The sequence below is a fragment of the Pteropus alecto genome, unplaced genomic scaffold, assembly GCF_000325575.1.
Source record: "Pteropus alecto unplaced genomic scaffold, ASM32557v1 scaffold21, whole genome shotgun sequence".
Classification (NCBI taxonomy): domain Eukaryota; kingdom Metazoa; phylum Chordata; class Mammalia; order Chiroptera; family Pteropodidae; genus Pteropus; species Pteropus alecto.
Genome location: NW_006436282.1, coordinates 16,815,364 through 16,842,709, shown reverse-complemented (window position 1 = coordinate 16,842,709; position 27,346 = coordinate 16,815,364). Strand labels below are relative to the sequence as shown.

Sequence of the window (27,346 nt, the reverse complement as noted above, 5' to 3'; positions counted from 1 at the left end):
TTAGAGATTACTATTTTAATGTTATTTAACTGTTCCAATGTTTAGAATAGGTTACAGACAGTGGCTACTACCCATTTCAAGATTATACTCATACAAATGTAATTTTTAAAAATATACAATAATTAACCTCCAGTTATTCCGAAGGATAGTGCAAATGAAGACATTCTTTGGGTCATTATTTCAAAACATTATTTCAACATTATACTTCTTTACTCTGCTCATAGTCTCAGTAACAAAACCTAGTACTGGAAGTAAGCACATTCTCTAAAGTATTAGTCTAACGGTTATACATATTGAGAACAAATGACAGAATGATTCAATAACAACTTTCTCCACTTGTCTGAAAAACATGTTATATATTTAAATAAATATTTTATAGAAACGAATCCACATCTTTCAATGTTTTTGTTTCAGCTCGATTGCAAATAAAAGATTTATACAAAGATCACCTACCTGCTCACTACATCGACCATGTTACTAAATTCCCTTTAAGGATATAGTACAGCATTGAAGAGACTTGCCTGCACGCAAACTAATAACTTAAAATTTATATACAGAGTTAGAGTTCCATGAATCCAGATTCCTTGAAAATGTGTAGAGCTTTTATTATAAAGTATTACTCTATCCTAGTCAGCGATTTAAAAGCTTTTCTGTCATGGGATGCACTCCATGGTGGATGTAGCAGCACGAGGTGATCGCCAACTGCTATCTGATGCTGCCTGATGCATTTATCCTTTTATTTGTGGTTACTGGCACCAGATTCCCACTAGTACCATTGGTAGTGTTGGTTGCTGAGGCGTTCACAACAATGTAGTCAACTTTGTTCTCTAGCTTTACTAAGCGTTGTAAAATGTCATCCAGAAGGACAGCAATTGTTCTTTTTAGATCCGCTAGGGGGAAAAATCAGAATACACGATGTTAAACATTGGAAGAGCACTTAACATTTGTGTTTTTATAGTCTGAGGATAAAAGTGAACCATTATTGTCATCTGAAAGAAAATATACTGAGGAGAAAGCACTCATACCACAAACAGGAAAGGCCTAATTATTTTAATCAAAAGCATCACATTTAGAGTTTCTTAAAGGAATTTCAGAGTTATAAATGGGGAAGCTCTCACTTTTCTAGTGCAATAAAACAGATTTAAAGTCTGGTTCAAAAGCTGGTCCCTCTGTGAGGAACCTGTTCACCTTGCGTTTCTTCAGCAGTTCGTAAAGATCACTGTGGTCTAGGCAGCTAAGGAAAAGCCAGTAACTGAGCTATGAAAGTCAATGAAGAGCAGAAACAAGAATCCTGGAACTTCCACGGGCTGAGGTATGGGGGAGCCTAGGATCTAGGGTAGCTGCCAGGAACCTGATTCGTGCTGTAGAGATACTACTAGTTCTGGCTTAAATTTCATACAGAAAATGATATGGACTATCTAGAAGGGACAAAAATATAGAAACAAAGTGGATTAGAGGTTACCAAGGGCCAGCAGAAGGGGGAATGGAGAGTTACTGCTTAATGGTTACAGATTCTTGTCTAAAGTGATTCAAGGTTTGGAAAGTTAGTCCCGATGGCTGTGCAACACTGCAAAAATAATTAGTGCCACTGAACTGTACACTTAAAAATGGTTAGAATGGCAAATTTTGTTATATTTTACCAAAATGTGTGTGTGTGTGGATAGATAGGTAGGGGTGTGTGTGTGTGTGTGTGTGTGTGTAGGGAGGGGGGGGGGGGGGGAGAGAAGAGAGAGAGAGAGAGATATCTTACTGAAAGATGGAAAAAAAGACACCAGAAAGGAGTAGTGAGGGTGGTGGTAATAGAAGGTGGTTAGAAAATGCTCTGAAAATAAAACAAACGACAAGAAAAGAATGTAATAGAAAGTGAGGAAAAACTTTACTTGGAGAAAGTCCACTCATGGAAGAATGAGATTTCCCAGGCAGTGTATCTTCTGGCATCGTTCATCATGAGCACTTACATAGTCTAGTTTAGTAGGAATGTACAACGAAAAAAAGGACAAGAAAAAAACCTTTGACAAAAAGTATTTAGCGATGAAATGACATGATACATACAATTTCATTTAAATGGTACCCCCCAAAAAGCACATATATTTGTACAGAGAAGATAAAAACAAATGTAGAAAATTTTTTAACAAATGGTGAGTCTACATGAAAGATATATATTTACCATGCAATTTTCCCTAACTTTCTATAGATTGAAAAGTTGCGAAACAAAAGCCCAGGAGAGGAGATATTTCTTTATTAAGACCTTTCAACCAAGAGTTATAATAGTATCTGGTAAATAGGAGAGAATTAAATATTTTTTAAATCTTTCAGCAACAAGACTAACAGGTAACTGCTGGATCCCTGTTTACTCCTGGCGGTCACTTCCTGTGAGAAGAGGAAGCAATCTAGGCCAGAGAAGGCTAGTTAGAAAAGACTAGGGTAAGGGGCCTTACCAAAATGAAGCTAAAGTCCTAGGAGGTTTGACACCAACCTGGGGTGTGACATGGATTATAAAAGTAGCTTAATCATTGATTGGAGTCAGGGTTAAGAATAGCAATTAAAGGAAAATTTGGGATTAATGAGAAACAAATAATATGACAACTTTAACAATATTCTAAATTATCATTAAATATTCCCACTCAAATTTTCTAAAATCAATTGTTTAAATAAAATATTACAAAAGACTAAGATATTTTTAACTACCGTGTTCCATGGTATAAAATTAGCTGAAAAACCAGGACTAAAGTTTCCTGAACTTGAGATTCTTTTAAATATACCAAAACTCGGGGGTGGCTCCATAGTGTAGTGGTTAGCACATCTGCTTTACACACAGAAAGTCCTGGTCTTGCGCCCAGGTGGAGCCATGGACCATATCCCGGGTGCACCAGGCCCCGGGTGCACGCCACCAGCGTGTGGGAGGAGACACCCCACCTTCAGAGATCCAGTTCTTAAGGGGAAACAGCAACATCCATAGGTCAGGGGTAGAAGTGTGGGGTGGAGAGGAGGAATTAAAGAGGGGAAAAATAAATAAATAAATATACCAAAACTCCCTTCTCTAGATTCATAATCTAATTTTATGTTCATGTTTCATGGGACTATATATTTATGGCAGCACTTCCCCCATAAAACCCTATCACTGAAGGTGCTACTTTTAATAAAAAAAGAACTCCTTCCCTGCCATGGGCGCCTGTTCAGAACCCCGGAAAGCAACTTGAAAGTGGATTCCAGATCCTATCCATCCTTTTACTCTCAGGTACCTAGCTCGATGCTTCATCACACAGCGGACACTCAACAAATGTTTGAAAAGAACATCTGCTGTATGTCTGATTCATGTGTTTGGTAGGTGGTGCCATTTTTGAGATTGATGTGAAGATCCGATTTAGAAAATAAAACCATTTAAGGTTGCTCTATTTCTGCTTTATGCTTCCCATTCTGGGAGAAGAAATCAAATAGCTTAAGGGGGGAAAAAAGAACAGAAAAGAATGGAAAAAATTACAAAGCCACATAAGAACATAAATACTATAAAAACAGTACCTAGCCCACTTGATTATTTCACAGTACACGATTATTTTACAGTACACAAAAATCAAAAGCAGGGTACCATGTTATTAAATATACAAAAGATTTTGGATACTAAAAGATTCTAACTATACTATAACGTAATCAGGGATTATGAGGCACAGCAGGAAGCCACTACCATCCCAAGGCCTATGGAACATAGAAAAAAAGCAGCTATGTTACCAGAGTCCAAGTCCAAGGATACCTAGTGTAAAACAAGTCTGACGCTACAAAGGAGATACTACCTAAGGCAGAGAGAGAGAAAAACACCCTCGCATTTCCCTTCCTCCTACTTTCCAAAACTGTGCCACTGTCTCCCATTGACTGAAAGTAGGCAGAAGCTAGCTGATGTGGGAACTTGCAAAAAGCCACCTACTGGAATCACTCACCTCCTGGCATCACCCTCCCTTGAGATATAAAACAGAATAGAGAAAAGGCAACCAGCCACAGGCCCAGCACAAACAGCAAGTATACTTGCCTTCATGGACGCCATACTTATGATTCTGTCTTGATTTATCTCTTATTTATATCTCAGTAGGTTTTATTGTTTTTATTCATAATGTGAACTGCCTCAAATCTGTTGTATATAAGAGGCAGATATAAAGATAGCCGTGTATATATACAAGAAAGAACAAAACTGCAGTAAAATGTAATAAAATGACTAATGAAAATAAAACATAAAAGTGTTTAATGCATTGTATAAATGAAAAACTTTTCCTTACTAATATTTTACAAATTCAAATTGATACTTTACCACCACTAACATCAGCTTAATGGTACAAGGAAGAAAACTTAGAAATCACTTCTTAATTATCAAAGTGAATTACCCACTGTAGAGTTTTCTGAAGCTAGCAATAAAACAAAAATGATTTCTTAAAAATATGAAATCATTTAAATATCGGAGAAAAAAGAGTAGTTAGGCTTTAAAAGTGGTTTTAAAAACCTCATAAACCCTATATAAATGTACAGTTTACTTTTACATTTCTAATATAACTACTGTCTCCCTTTGAGTGCTGAATAAATTATGTTATTCAACAAATATTTTATTACTTCCCTACTTAAAACTGCAAGGCACATACTGATCTCTTAAGTGGATCAGTATATGTTCCCATCAAACTTTAAATACAAATTAAGTGCTTTGGAGCATAAAATAAGTCTAATTTTTCTTAAGCAAAAAAAAGAAAAACTAGATAATGGATTTGACTAAACAATATAAATCATAAATAAGCTACGTTTTAAATAGCCGCATCAAAATTAACTTCTAATAGGTATTCTGAGATTGACTTTCCTTTAGGAGACAGAATATTCTAAGAACTATTCATTTTACAGGTTTGGTTTAGAGTTTTGTTTTGGATTTTTTTTTTTTGATAATTTTATTTTGAGATAATTGGAGATTTACATATATAGTCGTAAGAAATAATAAATGCAGAAATTCCTGTACCGAGTATCCCTCAATACTAATATCTTGCAAAAACACACTCAACATCATAACCAGGATACTGACATTGATAAAGATGCAGAATTTTTCCATTACCACAAGGATCTCGATGTTGGTCCTTTTATAGTAATACCCTCCTCCTTCTCATTAGCCTGCTAGTATAGTGAATTATATTGATTGATTTTTGAAAATTGAATCAGCCTTGCATCCCTAGAAAAAATGTCACTTGGTCATGGTGTTTAGTTCTTTGTATATGTCGCCAAATTCTGTTGGCTAATATTTCTTAAGGATTTTCACATCTATATTCATGAGGAAAACTGGTCTGCAGTTTCTCTTTCTTATACTTTGTCTGGTTTTGGTATAAATACAATTCTAGCTTCAAAGAATGAACTGGGATGTGTACCCTCCTCTTCTATATTCTGGAAAAGACTGTGTAGAATTGACATTAATTCTTAAACTTCTGATAGAATTCTCAGTGAAACCAATTTGGCCTTGAAGATTTCTTTTTTGGGAGTTCGCAAACTATAAATTCAATTTCCTTAATAGTTTTTTGGTTATTCATGTTAATTCATAAAGAGTGAGTGTGGTAGTTTGTGGTTTTCAAGGAGCCGATCCATTTCATCTAAGGTATCAAATTTATGTGCGTAGAGCTGTTGATAGTCCCTCATTACCTTTTTGATGTCTGCATGGTCTGTAGTGACACTCATTTTTTCATTGCTGATACTGGCGATTTCTATCTTCTCTGTCAGTCTTGCTAGAAGTCTGTCCATTTTGGGGGGGTTTTTTTGACCCTTACAAAGGACAAGCTCTTTGTTTCATTGATTATTCTCTACTGTTTTCTTTCGATTTCATTGATTTTTGTTCTTGAACATTTCCTTCCTTCTTAGTGCTCTGAGTTTGTTTTGCTCTTCTTTTTCTAGGTTCTGGAAATGGGAGTTTAGATGATGGATTTGAGACTTCTCTTTTCTCAAGTATGCACTTAGCACTCTAAATTTCCCTCAGCACTGCTTTTGCTGTGACCCACAATTTCTATGTTGTATTTCCATTTTCATTCAATTCAATGTATTTTTTAAATTTCCTTTGAGACTTCCTCTCTGATCCACAGATTATTTAGAAGAGTGTCTGTTTAGTTTCCAATTATTTGGAGATTTTATTATCTCCGTTACCAATTTCTAGTTTGAGTTCACTATGGTCACAGAATACATCCTGGATGATTTCGAGTTTTTTAAATTTGTTGAGATTTATTTTAAGGCCCAGCATATGATTATTTTGGTGACTATTCCATGGACTCTTAAAAAAAAACATGTATTCTGCTGTTGTTGGTAAAGCCTCTATATATGTAAATAAGATTCCATGATTAGACTGTGTTCCTTAGATCTTCTATATCCTTGTAGATTTTCTGTCTAGTAGTTTAACGGTTCCTGAGGACAGGCGTGTTTAAGTTCTCACTGTAATCGTGGATTTCTCTATTTCTGCTTTTACTTCTTTCAGTTTATAGATACACATTTAGGATTGTTATTTCTTCTGGGTGGGTTGACCCTTTTATGATCATATAATGTCTCTCTCTGATTTTGGTGGTTTTCTTTGCTCTAAAGTCTACTTTAACTGATATTAATGAAGCCATTCCTTATCTTGTTTGTATACTGTATCTTTTCCCATCCTTTTACTTTCAGCCAGCCAATATCATTAAATTTGACAGCACATACATGGGTCACTTTTTTTAATCCAGTCTGCCAATGTCCTTTAGAACATTTATATTTAATTATGATATATTAGGGCTTAAGTCTGTCATTTCATTTTTTTGTTTTGTTTTGTTTGTTCTGTTTCTCACTTCCCTGATTTCTTTTTCCTGCCTTCCTGTAGATTACTTGAATATTTTTTAGAATTCTTTTTTGATCGATCTGTAGTGTTTCTAAATGTACCTCTTCATATAGTTTTAGTGGCTGCTCTAGGTATATTATATAGATATCATAGCCATTTTACTAATTTGACAAATATATAATCTTACCTCTCTTTACCATCTGTGATGGTTCACTTTATATGTCAACGTAGCTAGGCTAAGGCACCTACACAAATCCACCAGTCTAGTTGTTGCTGTGAAGGTAGTTTTTAGGTGTGACTAGCATTTAAATCAGTAGACTTTCAGTAGAGAGGCTTACTTACATAAGGTGCATAGAACTCATCCAATCAGCTGAAACCCTTAAGAAAAAAGACTGAAGTTCCCGGAATATAAAGCAATTCTGCCTCCAGATGACTGCCCTTGGACTCAGGACAACATCAGCTCTTGACAGAATTTTCAGTCTGTCAGTCTACCCTACAGATTTTGGACTTTCCAACCCCCACAACTGTATAAGCCAATTTCTTAAAGTCCACCAACCTCTCTCCCTGCTGTTTATCTGGAAAGCCCTAATACATCATTCTTTACCCTATTCCATTATAAAATATTGCCTCGAATATTTCCTCTATGTACATTTTGAATTTCATCAGTGTTATAATTTTTGCTTCAACCATCATAGTTTGGAAAACTCAAGAAAAAAAGGAAACCTACAGAATTACCCTTATTTTTATTTACCATGTTATTCCTTCCTTCCTGGCATTCCAGGTTCCTCCTTAAATCACTTCGCCTGTTTAAAGAATTCCTTTAGCCAACTCTTAGAGCAGGCGTGCTGTGACAAATTCTTGTCCTTCATCTGAGCATAACTTTGATCTTCTCTTCATTCCTGAAGGATGTTTTCACTGGGTATAGATTTCTGGCTTGATAGTTCTTTGCTTGCAGCATTTGAAAAATATTTTGCCACTTCCTTCTGGCTATGATGGTTTCTAATGAGAAATCCACTGTCTTTTGAATTGTTTTTCTACTTTGTTATTTTTCTCTAGTTACTTTCAAGACTTTTTTTTCTAGTTGCTCTTTAACTTTTCAGAAGTTCAATTATAATGTATCTTGGCATGAATTCTGGAGTTTATCTTGCTCAGGGTTCACTCAGTTTCTTGAATCTGAGGTCTGTGTCTCCCGCCAAATTTGGGAATTTTGCAGCCATTATTTCTTTTGAGTACTTTTCCAGTTCTGCCCTCATTCTCTTCTTTTCCAAAACTCCAACGACACAAATGTTACATCTTTTATTATAGTCCCACAGGTCTCTGAAGCTCTGTTTATTTTTTTCCAGTCTACTTTTCTCTCTGTTGTATAGATTGAGTAATTATTGTTTTATATTCCAGTTCATTAATTTTTCCCTCTGTCCTCTCCTTTCTGCTGTTGAGTTAATCTGATGAACTTTTTATTTTAATTATTGTATTTTTCAGCTCAAAAATTTCCATGTGCTTTTTCTTTATATTTTCTATTTATCTGCTGAGGTTTTCTGTTTCTTTGTTGATGCTCTTTTTTCATTTGCTTTGTGTTCATTAATTCCTTATCGAAGCATTTTTAATCATGACTGTTTTGAAATCTTTTTCAAAAGATAATTCTAATATCTGTCATTGTCTTTTTTAATTCAGGTAGAGATTTTCCCTGTTCTTCATATAACACGTGACTTATATTTGAAACCTGTACATTTCCATATTATGAGATTGTGGATCTTATTTATCTCCTATTTTAGGTGATATTCTCTGAAACCACTGTGGCAAGGCAGAGGGATGCCACCTTGTTACTACCAGGTGTAGGCAGAAGTCTAGGTTCCCTACCTGGCCTTCACTGTCACCTGAGGGTGGCGAGGTCCTCATCATTCCTGGATGGAGGTGGCAGTTCCACATTCCCATGCGCTCTTGACATTGTGGTGGGGCTGACCTCCTTACCACTGGGCGATGATGAAAATCCTGACTCTCCACTAGGTCTCCTCTGGCTTCACCCCAGAGGGAGGATGGACACACATTTTGCCATGTGGAGGTGGGAATTTTGGCTCTCCACGTGGTCTCTACTGGTACCATGGGAGCGTGGGGTGGGGGTACATGTCCCATCATTGCCTCACAAGGATGGAAATCTAGGCTCCCATCAAACAAGATAATCTTTTAACCTCTCCTATAAACAAAGAAATACAAAAGCAAACAAGTAGATGCCATCTGAAACTAAATAGAATTGATGAAGTGTGGAGAAACGGGCATTTTCACACTGGTGAGAAAGTGGCAGTAGGAACGTATACTGGTAAAGCCTTTCTGGAGGGCAATCTGATAAATGTCTAGTAAATTTAACATGCATATCCCTGACCAAAAAATTCCACTTCTAGAAAATCTATCCTTCTGAAACATTCATAAACATGAAATACTCACACACGCAAATATATTTCATACACACACACATACACACACACACACACGCACACTGCAGCAATGAATCAAACACACAAAAAGAAGTTAGCAACAAATTATCCATCATTACAGAATAAGAGGGAAGGGGAATAGTTATAAAATGAAACAATATTATGTCATTAAAAAGGATGAAAGAAACCTGTATGTAATAACATGGAAAGATATTCACTGTAATTAAGTGAAAATAAAGAAGCTGCAAACTCGTATCCACAGTACAGTCTCATTTTTGTTCAAAATAAAACAGTGTACTGGACCATAGCAAACTACAGCTGGTTGGCTGCCTATCTTTGTAAATAAAGTTTTACTGGAACACAGCCATGCTTACTTATTGCAATGGAGGTCATATAACCCACAAAGCTGAAATATTTACTATTTAGCCTTTTACGAAAAAGTATCCTACCCCTCATATATGCCATATCAACTGACGTTCTCTCTGCTCTATTTTTACTTATCTATGTCATATATTCCTGTAATATCTGAACGCTTATAATAAACATAATGTTTTTATAATAATAAGTAAAAAAACATTTCAGAGAATTGGTTAAATACCATGTGGCCATTAAATAATGTAGGTATAAATTAACAGAAATATCTCCACCATATATTAAATTTTAAAACCCAGTTTACAAAATACCATGTGTAGATGGGTCTCATTTTTTAGTTTAAAAATGAGTTGTTATACACAGCTGGGCAGCATAGCACAGACAGCTATCATTTAAAATATCACAGTTATTTTGCTCAAGTAGAAGGAATTTTGGTTTTAAGAACTTCTCTTGCTCTAAAAGAATTGCTTCTTTATTGCTTCTATCAGTGTCTTTGAACTAAGCAGAATGAAAAAAGATATAATTTCTGTATCTATATCTGCCACAAGTAGATCTATCTCAGTTTATACCAATTCCTTCATGTCTAACCATCTAAATTTGATCCTCATTACTTCATAAAAACCATCATTAAGAGAGAGAAGAAAAAATAGATAGTGTCCAGGGCATTCCCAGATAAAGATGGTAAACTGAACAAAGGCATTTAACCTCCGCTGACTCTGAATACACCGCAAAAACAATAAAAGTGCTTTTTTCTCTTTTTCTTTTTTTTAAGCATAAATCCATGAAGCCAAAGGTAACAAGAGAGGCCACAAAAGCAACAAAACACCAGAAGCTGGAAAGCAGATGAATGTTTACTGGCTTGGTAGACCTGAAAAAGTTGGATCTTAAAAGAGAAGAAAAACCAAGAAATGATTCAGAACCTCACCCTCAAGGCCCAGGAATGGTTACATTGGATACCAATAAAAACGGATAAAGAAGCAACTAAAAACAGAAGGATTCAATGACATTTTATCTACAAAATAATAATACGATTCCTAAATTCTTTATACCACTCCGAAACTGGGCAACAGCTACTACCCCCCACCATTGCAGAAAAATCTCAGATTTTCTGAAGCCAGTATAGTAGTTTGAAAACCTGGGTACCACACTGAAAACTGGGGAAGAGAGTGAAAGTTTACATCGTAGTACTGAGGCTACCCCTCCTCCCATAGCCTTTTCCTTTCATTCAGATCCCAGGACACCTGGAGGCCTATATTCTCCAGCAAGAGATTGGAAGTCTTTCTCAAGGGAATTTGCCCAGCTCAAGAAGAAAAACCTAAATACACTGATATGTGGAATATCCCCCCAAAATAGACACTGATATTGTATAATAAAGAATTTGGCTGGCCTTTGTCCCGGGCCTGGGCATTTAGGATTTTCTGAATGATAAGAGTGCCTTTGTTATTCATGGTGGACCCAACGGGCGACACCTGATAGTTTATATTAATAAAGTGTCTCAGACCGGGCCCTTAGATAGTTTGTGATAATGAGATGATGCAGGATGGAAGCTAGTCTTGCCAAAAAGAGCAACCACGTGATTACAGAGTTAGGGCTTTTTGGTCAACATCAAATAGAAGGGCTGGAAACTGAGTTCAACCACGTGGCCAGTGATAGAGTCGATCACACCTACACAATGAAACCACAATAAAAACTCTGGACACCGATGCTCAGGTGAGCTTCCCTGGTTGCCAATACTCTAAATATTCTCACACACTGATGTGCCAGAAGGGTAGTATGTCCTGATTCTAGGAGAGAAGAGAGCAGAAATTTTACATTTAGAACCTTCTCAGACCTTGCCCTATGCGTCTCCCTCTTTGGCTGGTTCTGATTTTCTTCCTGCTATAATAAAACTGTAATTGTAAGTATTGTGCTTCAAGTGAGTTCTGTGAGCCAATAGTGAATTATGAAACATGGGGGGTAGTGGAAACTCTTAAATTTTTACCCAGCTGGTCAGAAGTAAGGGTGACCTGAGGATTCCCAAATTTATGACTTGTGTCTGAAGTAAGAGCAGTATGGTGGAGGATTATGCCTTAACTTGTGAAATTTGGTCTTACTCCAGGTAGCTGGCATCAGAAGTCATTACAAATAATAAGAATACTCCCAAGAAAATGTTCCAGCCAGATCATCCTGTAGTGCATACCACTCAACAACTAAACACTTCCTACGAAGCTTTTAGTGTCTCACTCTTTTAAAAAGCCTCAAAAGGCTAAGGATCACCAGACATATTTGGAAAAAATGGAAGAAGACTTCAGAAAAGCTATCATTGATAACCTTAGAGAAAAACAAAAAAGAACTCACAGAAGTTAAAAATACAAGAGACAAAATAAAAAACTTTATAAAGAGGTAAAAAATAAGGCTGAAGAAATATCTCAAAAAAATAAAGCAAAATGACAAAAAGATGGAAACTAGAAGAGTTAATAAAGGAAAACAGTTCAGAGGGCCTAAATGCGGAATAACAGATTTCAAAAAAGAATGAAAACAATGGGGAGAAAGAAATCAAATATATAATTTAGAAAAAATATTCCAGAATTAAAGAATATAAGTTTTTCAGGATTTAAAGTACCCACTGAGGTCCAGCTCATGTACTCTATACACAGACCTAACAGCATTGAGAAGTTTCAGAACGGTATGGGACAAAAATTTCATAAGCTTCCAAAAAAATAAGTCACATATAAAGGATGAATTAAAACAGCATTAGACTCTCAATAAGAACACTGGAAGCTAAAGAAGGGGAAAGAAAAAAGAACAAAGCCTTCAAAATCCAAGGGAAAACTATTTCTAAACTAGGATTCTATACCTAAACTTTCAATTAAGCATAAGTGTGCTGGTGAGGGGTGCTGAGGGAGAGAACTTTTCAGACACACAAGGACTCAAAACTTTGACCTCCCTTGTATATTTCTAAAAACTACCAGAGGATCTGTTCCCCTAAAATGAAGGAGTAACCAATAAAGAAGAAACCACAGGATTCTAGAAAACAGGAGATCCGACACGAGAGAGAGAGGGGAAAAGGGAATCCCCAGGATGATGGTGGAGTGAGATCCTAGAACAATTCACCACCGCAAGCCTAGGGAAGAAACAGCCCAGATCAAAGCAGATCAGAAGGCTTGAGAAAGATTTCTTCAAGATAAAGAAAATTACCAAATAACTAATATGTCTGAATATACTGAGAGGAGATTTAAACAACTTTGGGGGAACTGGTGTGGAAAACTAGGTAAAGAAACAAATCGATGCTTATTAATTCTAGAGGGCAAAATAAAGTTGTACAAAAAAGGAAAAGTAATCATAATGTACTATATGGCTCAGTAATGGAAACCATTAACACAGTAATAATACTGCAAACATGAACACTGTTTTAATCAAAATTATCATGGGAAAATGGCAGGACCAGAAGTTCATGTGTGTGTGAAAGCAGCATGGAGCTGGAAAGCAGGATGCAATTTTGGGTAATAAAGAAAGCTGAACCCTCATCTTACATAATGAGACGTTAACAGATTACACCTATAACTGAAAAATCAAGAAGTAACTCATAGAGCATGTTATTTAGAGGTATAAAGGTAATCACTAAGTAAATCAGATTAAATAATTTAAAATGAGAAATGGGAAAAGTGAGGACTATTGGGGGTTGGAAGAACTTTTTATTATAAGAATCGTAACAAATTTCAGTTCTTTAAATACAAATAACTTTAAAAAAACCATTGTGTTCAACAACAGAACACAAAAAAACACATGTTTTCTCTCTTCTCTCTTGTTTAAGTCTTAAAAGCAAGAGAGAACATGTCATGCATACAGAACTTAAAACAGAGCAGGAACCGGGGATGTGAAAGGGCGAATGGCAATAAACAACACTGGAGACAGAGGTAGGAATTAAGAGATGTTACATAATTGTGGTCTATATTGGGATAATTGGGAAAATGTAAACATGAACAAAGTATGATAATAGTATTCTAATTATGTAGAAAAAGGTCATTTTTTAGATATACATATGGAAATATCTAGCAGTAAAATATCATAATTTCTATAATTTAAATATTCTCCAAAAATTAGACAAAACAAATATTGCAAAATGATAATAACCATTACATCTAGTTGATGAGTATATGAATATTTATCATATTATTTCCACTTTTCAATACATCGAGGCAGGAAGTAATGTGTTGAAGTTCCATGACTATCTTTAAATGGGGATAGGTCGAAGAGGAAAACTAGAAATATTCTACAGTTATCTTACCGTATCCTGCCATCGAAGCGCCACTCTCGACATCCATTGTGTTCTTATTTTCCTCTGCTAAAGCTTTAACGTATCTTTTGCTTAAATCTAGTATTTGTTCACGTAACTTGACACTGCTTTGATGTCTTGGTTGTTGAAAAGTATAGTGGAGTAACATCAACCCCCAAATGAGTCCAAATATAAGCAATAGTAAACTCAATTTCTGGGACATACTTTTTCTTGAGATTGTAAAAATCATTTCGGATGAAGCAAACAGACTCGGCTGAAAACTGATAACTAGAGTCAAGCCACCAAACAATCCTTTTGAAAGAAAAAAGAAAAAATTTCCTCCTTCTCCTTTAATATTGTATATTCTTCATCTTCAGCAAAGTTGCCTCCCACCTCCAGTTAACTCTGTAAAACTGAGAAGAAAAAAGGTGATTAGTCATAACCTATATCAGTAACAGAATAGACAATGACAGATTTAAGAAGAAATTCTTTAAATAGTTCTGATTTGGAACTATATCATCTTCTTTGCCAACTTTCTCCACCACTAAGCAAGCTTCCAGGTCCTCCATCCATCTCATTTACAAAGATCTTCAAAAATTCAAATTAGAAATAAATGACAATTCAAAATATCTGAAAAAAAATGCCACCAGTCACAAAATTCTTTAAATGACTCCTTGTCGTTTGTAACTAAAACTCTGGATACAAGATTTATAGGAAATCTCCATCTATTCAAATACAGGTCACCAGCCCAAATATCTAAAAACTACTCCTCCCACTCAAAAAAGATAGATGCCACAATGAAAGTCAGATATAAGGAAAGGTGAAACAGATTACAAAACCAAATGCCTCTCTGAAAAAAAAAAATCCTACAATATAAATAATGTGTCAATATTTAAAAATATCACTAGAAAATATTACTAATGGCAAAAAGATAATCTTAAGAAGCAGCCAATCTAAGGTGAAAAATAACATAATTTCCAAGTCTATACATCTACGTTTATACCAGACATAATGACAAGTGTTAAAACTTGTTAATAATCTTTTTTATATTTCCAAATTCACAATTCTAAACTTTAAATGATGCAGGTATATATTTTTATGATTTAAGGGAAAATGAAAAAGTTATACTTCAATTTTTTTAAAAAAGAGAAAGGTGATGACAATCACAGAATCTAGAAAGACATGAAAAGTAATAAAGTCTGTGAATCACCAAAGTGTCCCGTGAAGAAAACTCAAAGTGTGGGAAAAGGCTGAAGAGGGTAAAGGGGGTCAAATATATGGTGACAGAAGGAAACTAGATTTAGGTGATAAGCACATAACACAATATACAGATGATGTATTACAGAATTGTACACTTGAAACCTATACAATGTTATTAGCCAATGTTATCCCCAATAAGTTTAATTTAAAAAACTCTAACGAAATAAAATTCTTTACGTTAGAAATACACCTAGAGTCAAAAAGTGCATTTCACAGTTTAATAAAAATAATCCTTAAGAACTTTTAACTTCCTGTACTATGGGCAAATAAAACGTACCAATTTTAATCCACTTAATAGGGTATAATCACATAATGAAATACAATACAAAGATAAGACTAGAAATAAATATAGTATTAATTAAAGTAAACTCTGCAGAGCATTCGATCAATTTCAACAAACATTTACTGAGCCAGCATATATGGTAGGCACCAGGGAAGCTATGATTCTGCCCTAGAAATTTGTTTTATAGCACAGGTGCTCTCAAAACTTTTTTAAATCTTATATAAAATATCAAAATACAAAACGCAGACAATCAAAGATTCTCTAGTAGATGTGTGTGTGCATGTAAAGTGGAGGATCTTCTGCCCTGCCAATTCACCTGTCCCATTCCTTTCTCCCACATTGCCACCCAATCCCTGATACACTTCTAATAAATTCTGGGACGCATTAAACCAGATGGATTTAAATTGATATTTTTAGAGCATTTAGCCCCAACGCAGCAGAATATACATTCTTTTTAAGTGCACATGGAACGTTTTCCAAAATAGACCACATTAGGCCACAAAACAAGTCTCAATAAATTTAAGAAAACTGAAATCCTATCAAGCATCTTCTCCAACTATACACAATGGGATAAAGACAGTATATTCAGTAAACGGGGTTGGGAAAACTGGACAGATATATGCAAAAACTAGACCACTGTCTTATACCGTATATAAGAATAAACTCAAAATGGATTAAAGACTTAAATGTAAGACCTCAAACCACAAAACTCCTGGGAGAAAACATAGGCAGTAAACTCTCTGACATTGCTCTTAGTAATACGTTTTTCTGATATAATTCTTCAAGCAAGGGACACAAAAGAAAAAATAAACAAATGGAAATACATCAAACTAAAAAGTTTTTGCACAGGAAAGAAAACCATCGACTAAACGAAAAGACAATCTCCTGAATGGGAGAAGATATTCGTCAATGATACATCCAATTAGGGGTTAATATTCAAAATTTATAAAGAAGTCATACAACTTAACACCAAAAAAAATAAACAACCCAATTTAAAAATGGGCAGAGGACTTGAACAGACATTTCTCTAAAAATATACATATGGCCAAGAGACATGAAAAGATGCTCAATATCACTAATCATCAGAAAAATGCATAAAATCACAATGAGATATCACACTTCACAATTGTTAGAATGGCTATCATCAATAAATCAATGCGTTGGCAAGGATGTCGAGAAAAGGGAACCCTCATGCACTGTTGGTGGGATTGCAAATTGGTATACCAACCCTCATGCACTGTTGGTGGGATTGCAAACTGGTATACTAACTATGGAAAACAGTACGGAGTTTCCTCAAAAATTAAAAATAGAACTACCTTAAGACCCAGCAATTCCACTTTTGGGTATTTAACCAAAGAAATTCAAAACACTAATTCGAAAATATATACAAACTTCTATGTTCACTGCAGCATTATTTACAATAGCCAAGATATGGAGGCAACCTAAGTGCCCATCAATGGACCATCGGATAAATATGATGTGGTACGTATATACAATAGAATATTACTTGGCCATAAAAAAAGAATAAAATCTTAACCATTTACAACAACATGGATGGACCTAGAGAGTATTATGCTAAGTGAAATAAGTCAAAGGCAAATACCTTATTTCACTTACATGTAGAATCTAAAAATCAAAATAAATAAACATACAAAACAGAAACAGACTCATAGATACAGAGAACTAACTGATGGTTGCCAGACAGGAGGGGGTTTGAGGGACTGGGTGAAAAAAGTGAGGGGATTAAGAAGAAAAAATGGGTAGTTATAAAACAGTCACAAGGATGCAAAGTACTATAGAGAATATAGTCAATAATATTGTAATAACTATGTATGATGCCAGGTGGGTATGAGAGTTATCAGGGGGAATCACTTTGTAAATTACATAAATGTCTAACTACTATTCTATACCAGTATAAAATAATATTGAATGTCAAATGTATTTGAAAAATTTTTTAAAGAAAAAAAGGAAAACAAACTTCAAATTCATCATAAGTAATGTTACCAAAATAAAGGGGTTTGTTTTGCCTGTGCTCATAAAAGCCAAACAAGATACCAGCAAGGGTTTGCAGCAAAGAAAGTAAAAGTTTATTTAAGGAAATGGCGCCATGCTGAAGACACAGGTGCACTAGCACTCAAAGACCTGCCTCCTCGATGGCCTCTAGGGCAGGGGCCCCCAACCCCTGGGCCATGGACTGATACTAGTTTGCAGCCTGTTAGAAACCAGGCCACACAGCAGGAGGTGAGCGGCAGGAGAGCAAGCGAAGCTTCATCTGTATTTGCAGCCGCTCCCCAGTGCTAGCATCACCACCTCAGCTCATCAGGCATTAGATTCTCATAGGAGCACTGGTCCTTAGTTCCAAAAAGGTTGGGGACCACTGCTCTAGGGCACAGGTTATACAGGGGAAAACTCATTAGTCACGGTTGCTAAGGGAGTTGGGGTCGTGGACTCTACTGATTGGTCAGGCCTAGGGTAGGAGGCAGCTGAACACTGCATCAGGTCCTGATGTCAGTCATAGCGCCGGTCCATCTGGTTTCGAGCAGATGCCAGTGGGGTCGTTCTGCCTTCATGAGTCTGGAGCTGAAATACAACTGAGGTCAAAACGTTATCTTTAGTTTGACAGAAATTTTTTCTGTGGTCAATAGACCTAAGGCTGTTGATGCTAACCTAAGGGCTTACCGATTAAGTAAGTGTTTGTATAGCATGTGCAAAGGTGGAAAGATAAGGAAAGAAGCAAGTGAGTCATGGTGCTATTAGACTACACAAGGCCGATTTGAATGAAGGCAAAAGGAAAGTCATTTTTTAAAAAGTTTTGCCCTGTTACAGTAACAGCAGGGGAGTTTTTAAAAGCAAAAATAAAACCATCATCACCTTCATCATTATTATTATGTGGACCTAAGATAGGTTATGGAATATTTTTAGGATTCCCAGGGGAAAGGTCTCACTCAACTGCAGAAATTATAAAAGGTATTACAGTCTATATGGCCCAAAGGTAGAAGTAAGGCATGGAGACACAATTAAATTGAAGAATCTGTAGAGTACTAGACCTGAAGGAGGGCAACAGACTGTAGTCCAAGTACCACTATCTCCAACTGGATCCCTGCAGCTGCTTCTCAAGTGGTTTCCCAATTCCTCTTCAACCCCATTTCAAGCCATTGTCCTCACTACAGCCAAAATGTTCTTTCAAAAACAAAAGTCATGATTCGAATAGTCACATTTTGAACATTTCTCCAAAGGAGAGATGCAAATGGCCAATAAGCACATGAAGACATGCTCTAATCACTGATCATTAGGGAAATACAAATTAAAACCACAATGAAATACCACTTAACATCTGTTAGAATGCCTATGAAGGGCATCAGAGTATGCCACAGCAAAATTTCCCACTTTCATATAAGGATTTTGACCTGAGGATAACTGAGAAACAGTAGATGCAAGGACTCCCTGCCCGCCTTCCTACCTTAAAGCAAGACATGAATTTCCCATGAGAAAGTGGAGTTAATGTTAAGTCAAATCTGTACAAACACATCTTACTAAAACAACCCTTATTTTCCATTGGTTTCCCCCATATATTTACCTTCCCACAATTTACTGCCCCTAGGAGCTCAAACTCCTTTCCCTTTGCCTTGTCACATCTCCACAATTTATGGCTCTTTGTTTAAATTATATATAAACTCTGAGGCCTAACTGCTTCTTAAGAGTTTTCATTTCTGTGAGGCCCTTCATTTGTATATGAAACAAATCTTTTTTTCCTGTTAATGTCTTTTGTCAATTTAATTTACAGAGCACAGACACTGAACATAAGAAGGTAGAGGAAAAAGTATTTTTCTTACAGCTTGTGGGGTTCATTACGAGTTCCCCACAAGATGTGCTGCTGTGGTATGCATAGTTTTGAGCTAAGGACAATTTTAGCTTCAGGCTCAAGAGAAAATTCTGCCCCTCCCTTTTAACTACCTAGAAAAACTTGAATTAGTGGCCTTTCCCAGAATAAGAGATTATCAGAGTAAACCTCTTTCAACACATCTACAGGGCAGGACAAATTTCCACTTAAGTACCTGCTTTTCTTACCATCCTGTAATGACCCTTTGAAAACCCCAAGGCACCTTAAATCATCCCTAGCTCAGGATGTCTTATATACCCAATGTCCCTTTCTATCTCCAAACCTCTCTTGCATGCGGGGTCTCTGACTTTCATGTATATGGGGTTCCTCTCTTTCAACACATCTACAGGGCAGGACAAATTTCCACTTAAGTACCTGCTTTTCTTACCATCCTGCAATGACCCTTTGAAGACCCCAGGGCACCTTAAATCATCCCTAGCTCAGGATGTCTTATATACCCAATGTCCCTTTCTATCTCCAAACCTCTCTTGCATGCGGGGTCTCTGACTTTCATGTATATGGGGCTCCCATATATATGTATGTATTAAATTTGGTTGTTTTCTCTTGCTAATCTGTTTCATGTCTATTTATTAGACCAGCCAGAAGAACCCTGAGGGTAGAGGGAAGTTTGTTCCTCCCGCACAAGCTATTAAAAAAAAAAGAACTGTTGGTGTGGATATGCAAAAATTGAAACTCTTATGCATTGCTTGTGGGAATGTGAAATGGTACGGAATTATCATATGATCCAGCAATTCTGCTTCTGGGTATAATCACAAAAGAACTGAAAGCAAGGACTCAAAAGAGATACTTGTATAGCCATGGTCATTGCAGCATTATTCACAATAGCCAAAAGTGGAAACAACCTAAGTGTTCATCAATAGATGAGCAGATAAAAAAAATGTGCTATATACATATAAAGGATTATTATTCAGCCTTAAAAGGGAATAAAATTCCGATACAAACTACAAGCTACAACATGGACGAACCTTAAAGATATTATAATAAGTTAAATTAAATAAGACAGGCACAAAAGGACAAATATGGTATGATTCCACTGATATAGGTAGCTACAATCGTCAGATACACAGAGACAAAAAGTAGAATGCTGGATACCAAGAGCTGGGGAGGTAGGAGAATAGAGAGCTGTGGTTTAAAGATTAGGGTGCAGACGTCCATTCTGGAATGATGAAAAAGTTCTGGAGAAGTACAGTGGTGACGGTTGTATGACAATGTGACTGTATTTAATGCTACTGAACTATATACACTTAAAATGGCTAACATGGTACATTTTATGGTTATGTATTTTTTACCATACTCACACACACATCAAGTCATATCACTCGCCTGCTTAACAACTCTTCGACAATTTCCCACTGCACTTAAAATACAATGAAAAGTCTACCACAATCCAGGAGGCCCTGCATAATCTGACTTCTACTTTTATTTCTCTGTCTTAATCACACACCACTTCCCCCTTGCTCATGGTGCTTTGGCCACACCAGACGAAAACACCAAATTCTTTGACCTCAGGGTCTATATGCTGCTATTCCCCTGCTGTATAAGCTCTTCCCGTGCCTTGTTCCTTTCATCCTAGTTCGAACATCACCTCTTCAGAAAGTAGCACTCCCACTCCTACCACACCTCCAGCCTCAAAGCACTCCATCATTCTCCATATGAAATTACACAGTCCATCTTTAAATCCTTGAGCGAGTTATTTTGTCTCCCTAAACCCTGATGTCCTGATTGTCAACAGTCTCTTCCTAATCCTGGTGAGGGTAAATGACACCTCACCCTACTCAATAAATATTAACCCTTATTATAATTAACATCAGACGCTTATTCAGCAATGCCAGTTAATTCTTAATAACTTGTATAACTTGAGTTAATACTCGTGATGTTTTATTAGACCCAAATAAAACTTCTCTGATTAACTCTCATGGTCCTCCATAATTCAGTTCCCAGAGACCAAATTTATTTCTCATTAATCACAAAAAATATCTCCCCCAATCAAGCCAGTTTTCTCACTGTCATCCAATAGTAACAATATATCTTACATGTTTCCTTACATCCTCTCAGTCAGTCAGTAACAGTCAGCTAACAAAGAGGCTTCAGGCTTGAAAAAATTTCTACTCAGAATTTGTGGCCAACATGAAATACTACAGGTATGCCTCAGAGATACTGTGGGTTCAGTTCTAAACAACCACAATAAAGTGAGTATCACTACACAGAGAATCACACAAATTTTTTGGTTTCTCAGTGCACATGTTTATACTATACTGCGGTCTATTAAGTGTACAAATGTAATTTAAAAATACCTTCTTGCTGAAAAATGCTAACCATCATCTTAGCCTTTATCAAGTTGTAATCTTTTTGCTGGTAGAGGATTTTGTCTCGATGTTGATGAAAACGCTATATCTGCAAAGCACAATAAAGTGATATCTGTATGCCTGCAGTCACTGAAGTATTAATTACCCAGTCCTAAAAGATGACATAACAGCATGACGGTGATGAGTAACAGCTTGTCTTCCAAATCACCCAAAATGAGACTAGATAATCTTTTTAAATGTTACCTGAGCGAGAAGGATTTCAAAACCTCATTACCTTAGATTGTCTCTCATAGCACAATATAACAACTGATTTTACACATCGTATCAACCAATCATGTGTGAGCCTGTCTCCTTAAATCCCAGGTCCCTGAGAGGCAAGACTAACATGCACATGCTGTTGACACAACCCCACAGAGCCTGGTGAATGATCAGCAGAGATGTCTTACAGTTACTTTAAACACATCCCTGAGCCTAACCCCACCTTCTCCCAAGCAGCAATGTGATCTCCTTGCAATGTTTTTTGGGTGCAGAGGGGCAGAGGAGATGGAATTTTGAGTTAAAATTAAAGTATCTTCAAATTTCCATTTCTGGCCTGGAAGAACCCGAGAAGAAATACAGTCCAATCCCTCACATTTCAGATGAAGAAACTAAAGCCCAGAAATGTTAAGTGTTTTGCCTAAAATGAGAAAATCCGTTAGTGGCAGAAGCTGTCTTGGTCCACAACGCATGCCTTAAATCATTATTTAGGTTTTTCTTACTCCCATACCTTCACTAGAAAGACATGTTTGTAAATACTGAATGAATTGTAAAATTAAATGAAGCCTGTTCATTTTTGCTTTAAAAGAATGTAACTAACAAACAGTAATGGCAGTTTAAGGCAATGATCCTAAAATTCTGAAGATCTGTAACTTGGACTATTCACTAAATTATCAAGTTGGCACATTAAAGTTTTAAATATGCTTTAATCACATAATCGAAGTATTACAAAGTCACTACTAGAGAATTTAAGAAATCTTAGATCTTAGTTTTTTTTTAACCTAGGCACAAAACTACAATAGAAAAAATATGAAGTAAAACAAAGTTAAACACAAGGTCTTCTGGATGTAGACACCATCACTATGATCAGCAAACACAATGATAAGAACACATTTCCAGGGAAAAAAAAAAACTGGTTGGGCGGGGGGGAGGATACACAAAGGCCCAGGCTCAGACACAACCTTTACGTGCAGTTTCATTTAAAGCGTGAAAGAACTTGGTTTATTCATTCACATGATCACTTATCCATTCACAATAGTTATTAAAGCACCTTCTATGTGCCAGAAACCACAGATGTGAAAGGTGAAACAAGACAGGATTCTTGTTCTTCTAGAGATTATGCTTTAGTAGGAGTAGGACAATAAACAAGGAAACACAGAAACAACCTAATTTCAGCCTGTGGAGAAAATAAACAGGGCGATGTGAGAATGTCTAAGGCGTCTTCATGAGGTATAAGTCAAGCAAGGCCCTCTAAGCAGGTCTGATCCGAGAAAGAACAGGAAATACAAACTCTGGTTCCAATCTCCTTCCAACTAAAACCCTTAGAATGCTTTTCTGACCAGAACTTGGGAACAGGCAGTAAATTCCTTATTCTTAGCCTCCTCAGTACAAACCGATGGGAATGAGGAGGATCCTAATTGCCAGCATGGCCTGGCCTAGTGTGGAGAAATCAAAGTGCACAGAAGGAAACCCATGAGCAAAGAAAGCTTTGTGTCCCCTTTATGAGAATAGCATTTCACTGTTTAGTAATATACAGGAACAGTAATGATCTGATATGGTGATCTTTACAGAGAAAAATATATTCTTATTAGATTTTCTAACATGAAGTGGACTGTGGCGAGATGGAATATCAAATAAAGTCTAGGTAGCAGTCCGCCTAGACTAATCGTAAGCATGTTAACTTACGATTATTAAGCATTTTAAACACAATTTTTTCAAACTCTAAAATATTCCCTGTTAGAGAACGCAAACGTAGGAAAAAACAAAGAACATGGGGAAATCTTTTTCTTAATTTTTATATTTATTACAGTCCTTAATGTCTCCACCTCAATTTGCAAAACACATAAATCTCCAAAGATCTGTTCGAAATCTGCAAAGATCTGTTCAGAATTCTATTATGAATGTGTCAAATAGCAAACATGCAAACAACTAGATATTTAAGCAATTTTTCAATGGTTTCTCCTTAGCCAGGGCAAATATATTAGTCCAACATTACTATTAGGGACAAATAAAGACAGAATCAGTGACTACCTGAAGTAGGATATTCTCATGTTAAACATAAAATGAAGCACAAAAAGGATTAATGACCACTCAACATCAAACAAATGGAAGGGAAATTAAGCACCAAAACTTTTTTTTCAACTTAATATATATGTGTATGCATACATATTTTTTCATACACAGTTGCACACAAGCACACAGTTATACATCTATGGAGTCTTGATATAAAAAGACTCTTGCTATGACTGCAATCAAAGATTTTAAAAACACTGCATTTCACACTGCCTGTCTTGAAATGCTTCCTTGTATTTTTATGTAAACATTGCAACAGCAACTTTAAAAACATTCATGGATGGCTAATTCTACCTTAAAAATCTCTCCTTCAAATTCTATTTTTGCATTTATTCAGCGTTCTGCTTCTTCTACTGTATGACTACAGCTAAAAGAAACATCAATACCAATAGTAGCAACTAGCAAGCAGAGACACTCTCACTCAGCCAAAGGTGCTACAAGAAATACTGCCTATTAAACTCCTGAGGAATTTACAACTAGAAAAGCAGATATTTATTACAAAAAGACATAGTATGTTCACCAGACCTCAGAGGTTCATAAAGTTCTCTCCAAAAGACTCAGTAATAAGTCCTTCCACAGGCTTGAGCTCGGAATATAATTTCAGGGGAAAAGACCCATTCCTAAAATGTTTTCTCTACATAATATTGCCTGAGGCCAATATCTGGGGAGGGGGGGAATTGAACGGAGGACACAGCTATCCACTCCTAATTAGGTCTAAGATTTAAAATGTGAACTGCCTGAGAGAAGCTACACTAAAATTCCAGAAATACACAGAAATATCATCTCTCAAGATATTAAGTCATTTTTAGATGGCATATTTGGGAGAGGGAAGAGAAGACAATAGCCCTGAAGAGTATACAGATAAAAGAAAATGGGTAAAGTAAGTCAGAATGAGAATATAAAGTGTTAAGGCAAAAGGGAAACTACTTAATCACTATGCCATAGTAAAAGTTTAATCTAAAATATATTTTGCAGCACTAGATATTTCAGTCACAGAGTCTGACCTGCCCACAGCGTCAGCCAATCATGTTTTGTGCCACATGACCCCACCACAGCTAGCTAAACGGAGGCTTTGGGCACCTTTGCCTGAAGCCTCACCAAAAACAGGGCCCTAAGTAAACCAGGATGTTGGGAGTAGGAACATAAAAGGAAAGAATTCGCAAAAAGAAACAATGGAGTTAGACTAAGGTATTGACAAACTAGTTACAAAGCAGGCATAATAGGCAAACTGATGCTACAGAGTAAAAGAAAATACAGAGTAAGGAGGAAGAGAAGCAAGCATGCCAAAAATGCAGAGAAGGCGTGTGCTGCTCACGAAAAAGAAGGATGAACTGGTCAGTAGAGATGGTGGCGTCTTTCCAGTTCTTTCATGTGTATCCCCCTCTTTCAAGTGGAAATGTACCCGTAAGATACAAATAAATGACTAAAAGGGTTTACATCCATTTTTTCCACATTAAAAAGAACATCAAAAAACCCTTATCATTGAAAGTCGAAGCTAGAAGAGTCCTTGGAATCAGACTAATTCACTATTTTAGAAATGAGGAAATTGAGGACCACAAAGGAATCCAAGGTTACACGGCTAGGACAAGAACCAAGGTCTCCTATTTCCATAGTCATTGCAGTAAATAACACCAACATAGACATTTTTCTTCAAAACAAGTATTTTTGCCACACGTTTTAAAATGAATCAGAAATTTTTATGTGTATATGCCATCTCCCATGGTTTAAGTAAGTTTTCCACATAATTACTCGCTGGCTCTGTTATCCTTATGAAACACATTCATTAGATTTTTCCTTCTTTTCTTAAATATTTCTTTTAAATGCATCTGTCACTAAAGACATGACAGAAAATTCATCAGGCCCCACTGGCTTTTCCTGGCCATAACTGTACAGTCAAAAATAGCATTACTCAGGACATGTTATTTCACATATTATACAATAGTGTTTGAACTCAAAGTAGTACAAAACAGACATTTTAAGTGAAAATAAATTCAGCTAAGGAATACAAAAATTTCCTTGAAGAAAAACTCATCACCAATGTCAATAAAATTCAGGGAGACACAGTGCAAGAACCGAAACTAAAGAATTGGGGTTAATGTGAACTGTTTCAAATCATTTATTACATTCATTCAGTTTGTCGTAAGAACAAAAACTACAACTTGGAAACAAATCCCAAAGGGAGAAAATTACTAACCAGTGGGAAAAAGTAGAGGGGTAGAAAAAAGTTGATACAGAGTTGAAAGATGAAGTTGGAAAAGCGGTGAAGCCTCAGGTCGGGACTGCAGAACACCTCAGATGCTTACTCTGCCAAAACAAACACTTAAGCTTCTCTAAGGATCCCGCAAAGGACACAGCAGATGCGGGGGGGCGGGGGGAGGGATATAGTAAGTCCTTGCATGTATCTCTAAAGCTGATCCACAGAAAAGCAGAGTCATCAATTTCCTAACATTCTCAGCCATCTTAAAACAGCGGAAATTAAGAAGACAGCATATTTTAAAGAATTCCTTGTTTAGGTTTCAGGTGAATGCAGTATAAAGCAAAGAACACACAACCTAGGGTGCTAATAATTAAAGAAAGAAAAACACAAATCCAGAGGTTACTTCGGTATAGCTAGTGAAAGTATCGTATTCTAAAGATTTTTGGTCAAATGAAGAATTAGTGGCGTTGTAAGCATATTATTTCTTGTTCTAACAACTTAAAGGTGTGTATTTTATCTCCATTTAGTCGATGACAAAACTCAGGTTTAGAGCCTTTAATTAACCAAGGTCACAAAGCCAGAGAGCGAGTGACGATCAGGACTGAAACCCAGGCTGCCTGAGCCACTCTTAATACCGCTTGCGAGAGTATAAGCAGTTTCGGTTCATCCTTATCAGTCACCCAGGAACTGAGTTTTGAAGAGGAAATTAAAAAAGAGGGCATTTGACTTTCTCTCAAAGTAGAGCAGAGCTGAGCTGTCAAATGCAGAAAGAAGCGAGGGTGGCTGCAGCGCGGGCACTCCATCCCCGCAGCTCGGGTCCGTCGCTCCCCCGCGCCAGGGGCCGCGGGACCGGATCCCGCTCCGCTCGGATCACGCAGCCGGAGCCACGCTCGGTTCTCGCGAGTGGCGCGGGTCCCACGGGCTGCAACGCCGCCACCCCGTGCTTCTCTCTCGAACCCTCCCCATTACCTTGACAGTGGGCTTCCCGTCACTGCCGCCGCCAACGGGCGCCGGAGCTGGGGCGGCGCAGCGAAAGCGAATTAGAGGGCGTCAGCTGCGTCCCGCGCTCGCGAAGCAGCCTCCAGGTCGGGATGGAGAAAGGCCGGGGCTGGGAATTAGGGACGAGGTTGGTTTTCCAGCTTATAGAGATTTTACTCTTCTCGTCCCTCGCACTCAGCTTCCGCTCCGCCTCCTGGCCTCCTGGCCCGGCCGG

General features: G+C 36.9%; 1 protein-coding gene across 1 annotated transcript; it reads right to left on the bottom strand.

The window, feature by feature from the left end:
* Positions 1-27,346, bottom strand: CCDC126 (coiled-coil domain containing 126). Its single transcript, XM_006911995.3, has 3 exons — positions 27,103-27,346; positions 13,871-14,271; positions 1-890 (listed from the first exon to the last, which is right to left on the bottom strand). Exons 2-3 carry the CDS (start codon positions 14,106-14,108, stop codon positions 706-708), a joined length of 423 nt encoding a protein of 140 aa, XP_006912057.1. The 5' UTR covers positions 14,109-14,271; positions 27,103-27,346; the 3' UTR covers positions 1-705.

Excerpts from the sequence above, each read along its gene's own strand:
- CCDC126 (XM_006911995.3), bottom strand. The coding sequence starts at position 14,108 with ATGATTTTTACAATCTCAAGAAAAAGTATGTCCCAGAAATTGAGTTTA. Across the intron at positions 891-13,870 it reads CGCTTCGATGGCAGGATACG|CGGATCTAAAAAGAACAATT; the intron begins GTAAGATAACTG and ends TTTTCCCCCTAG.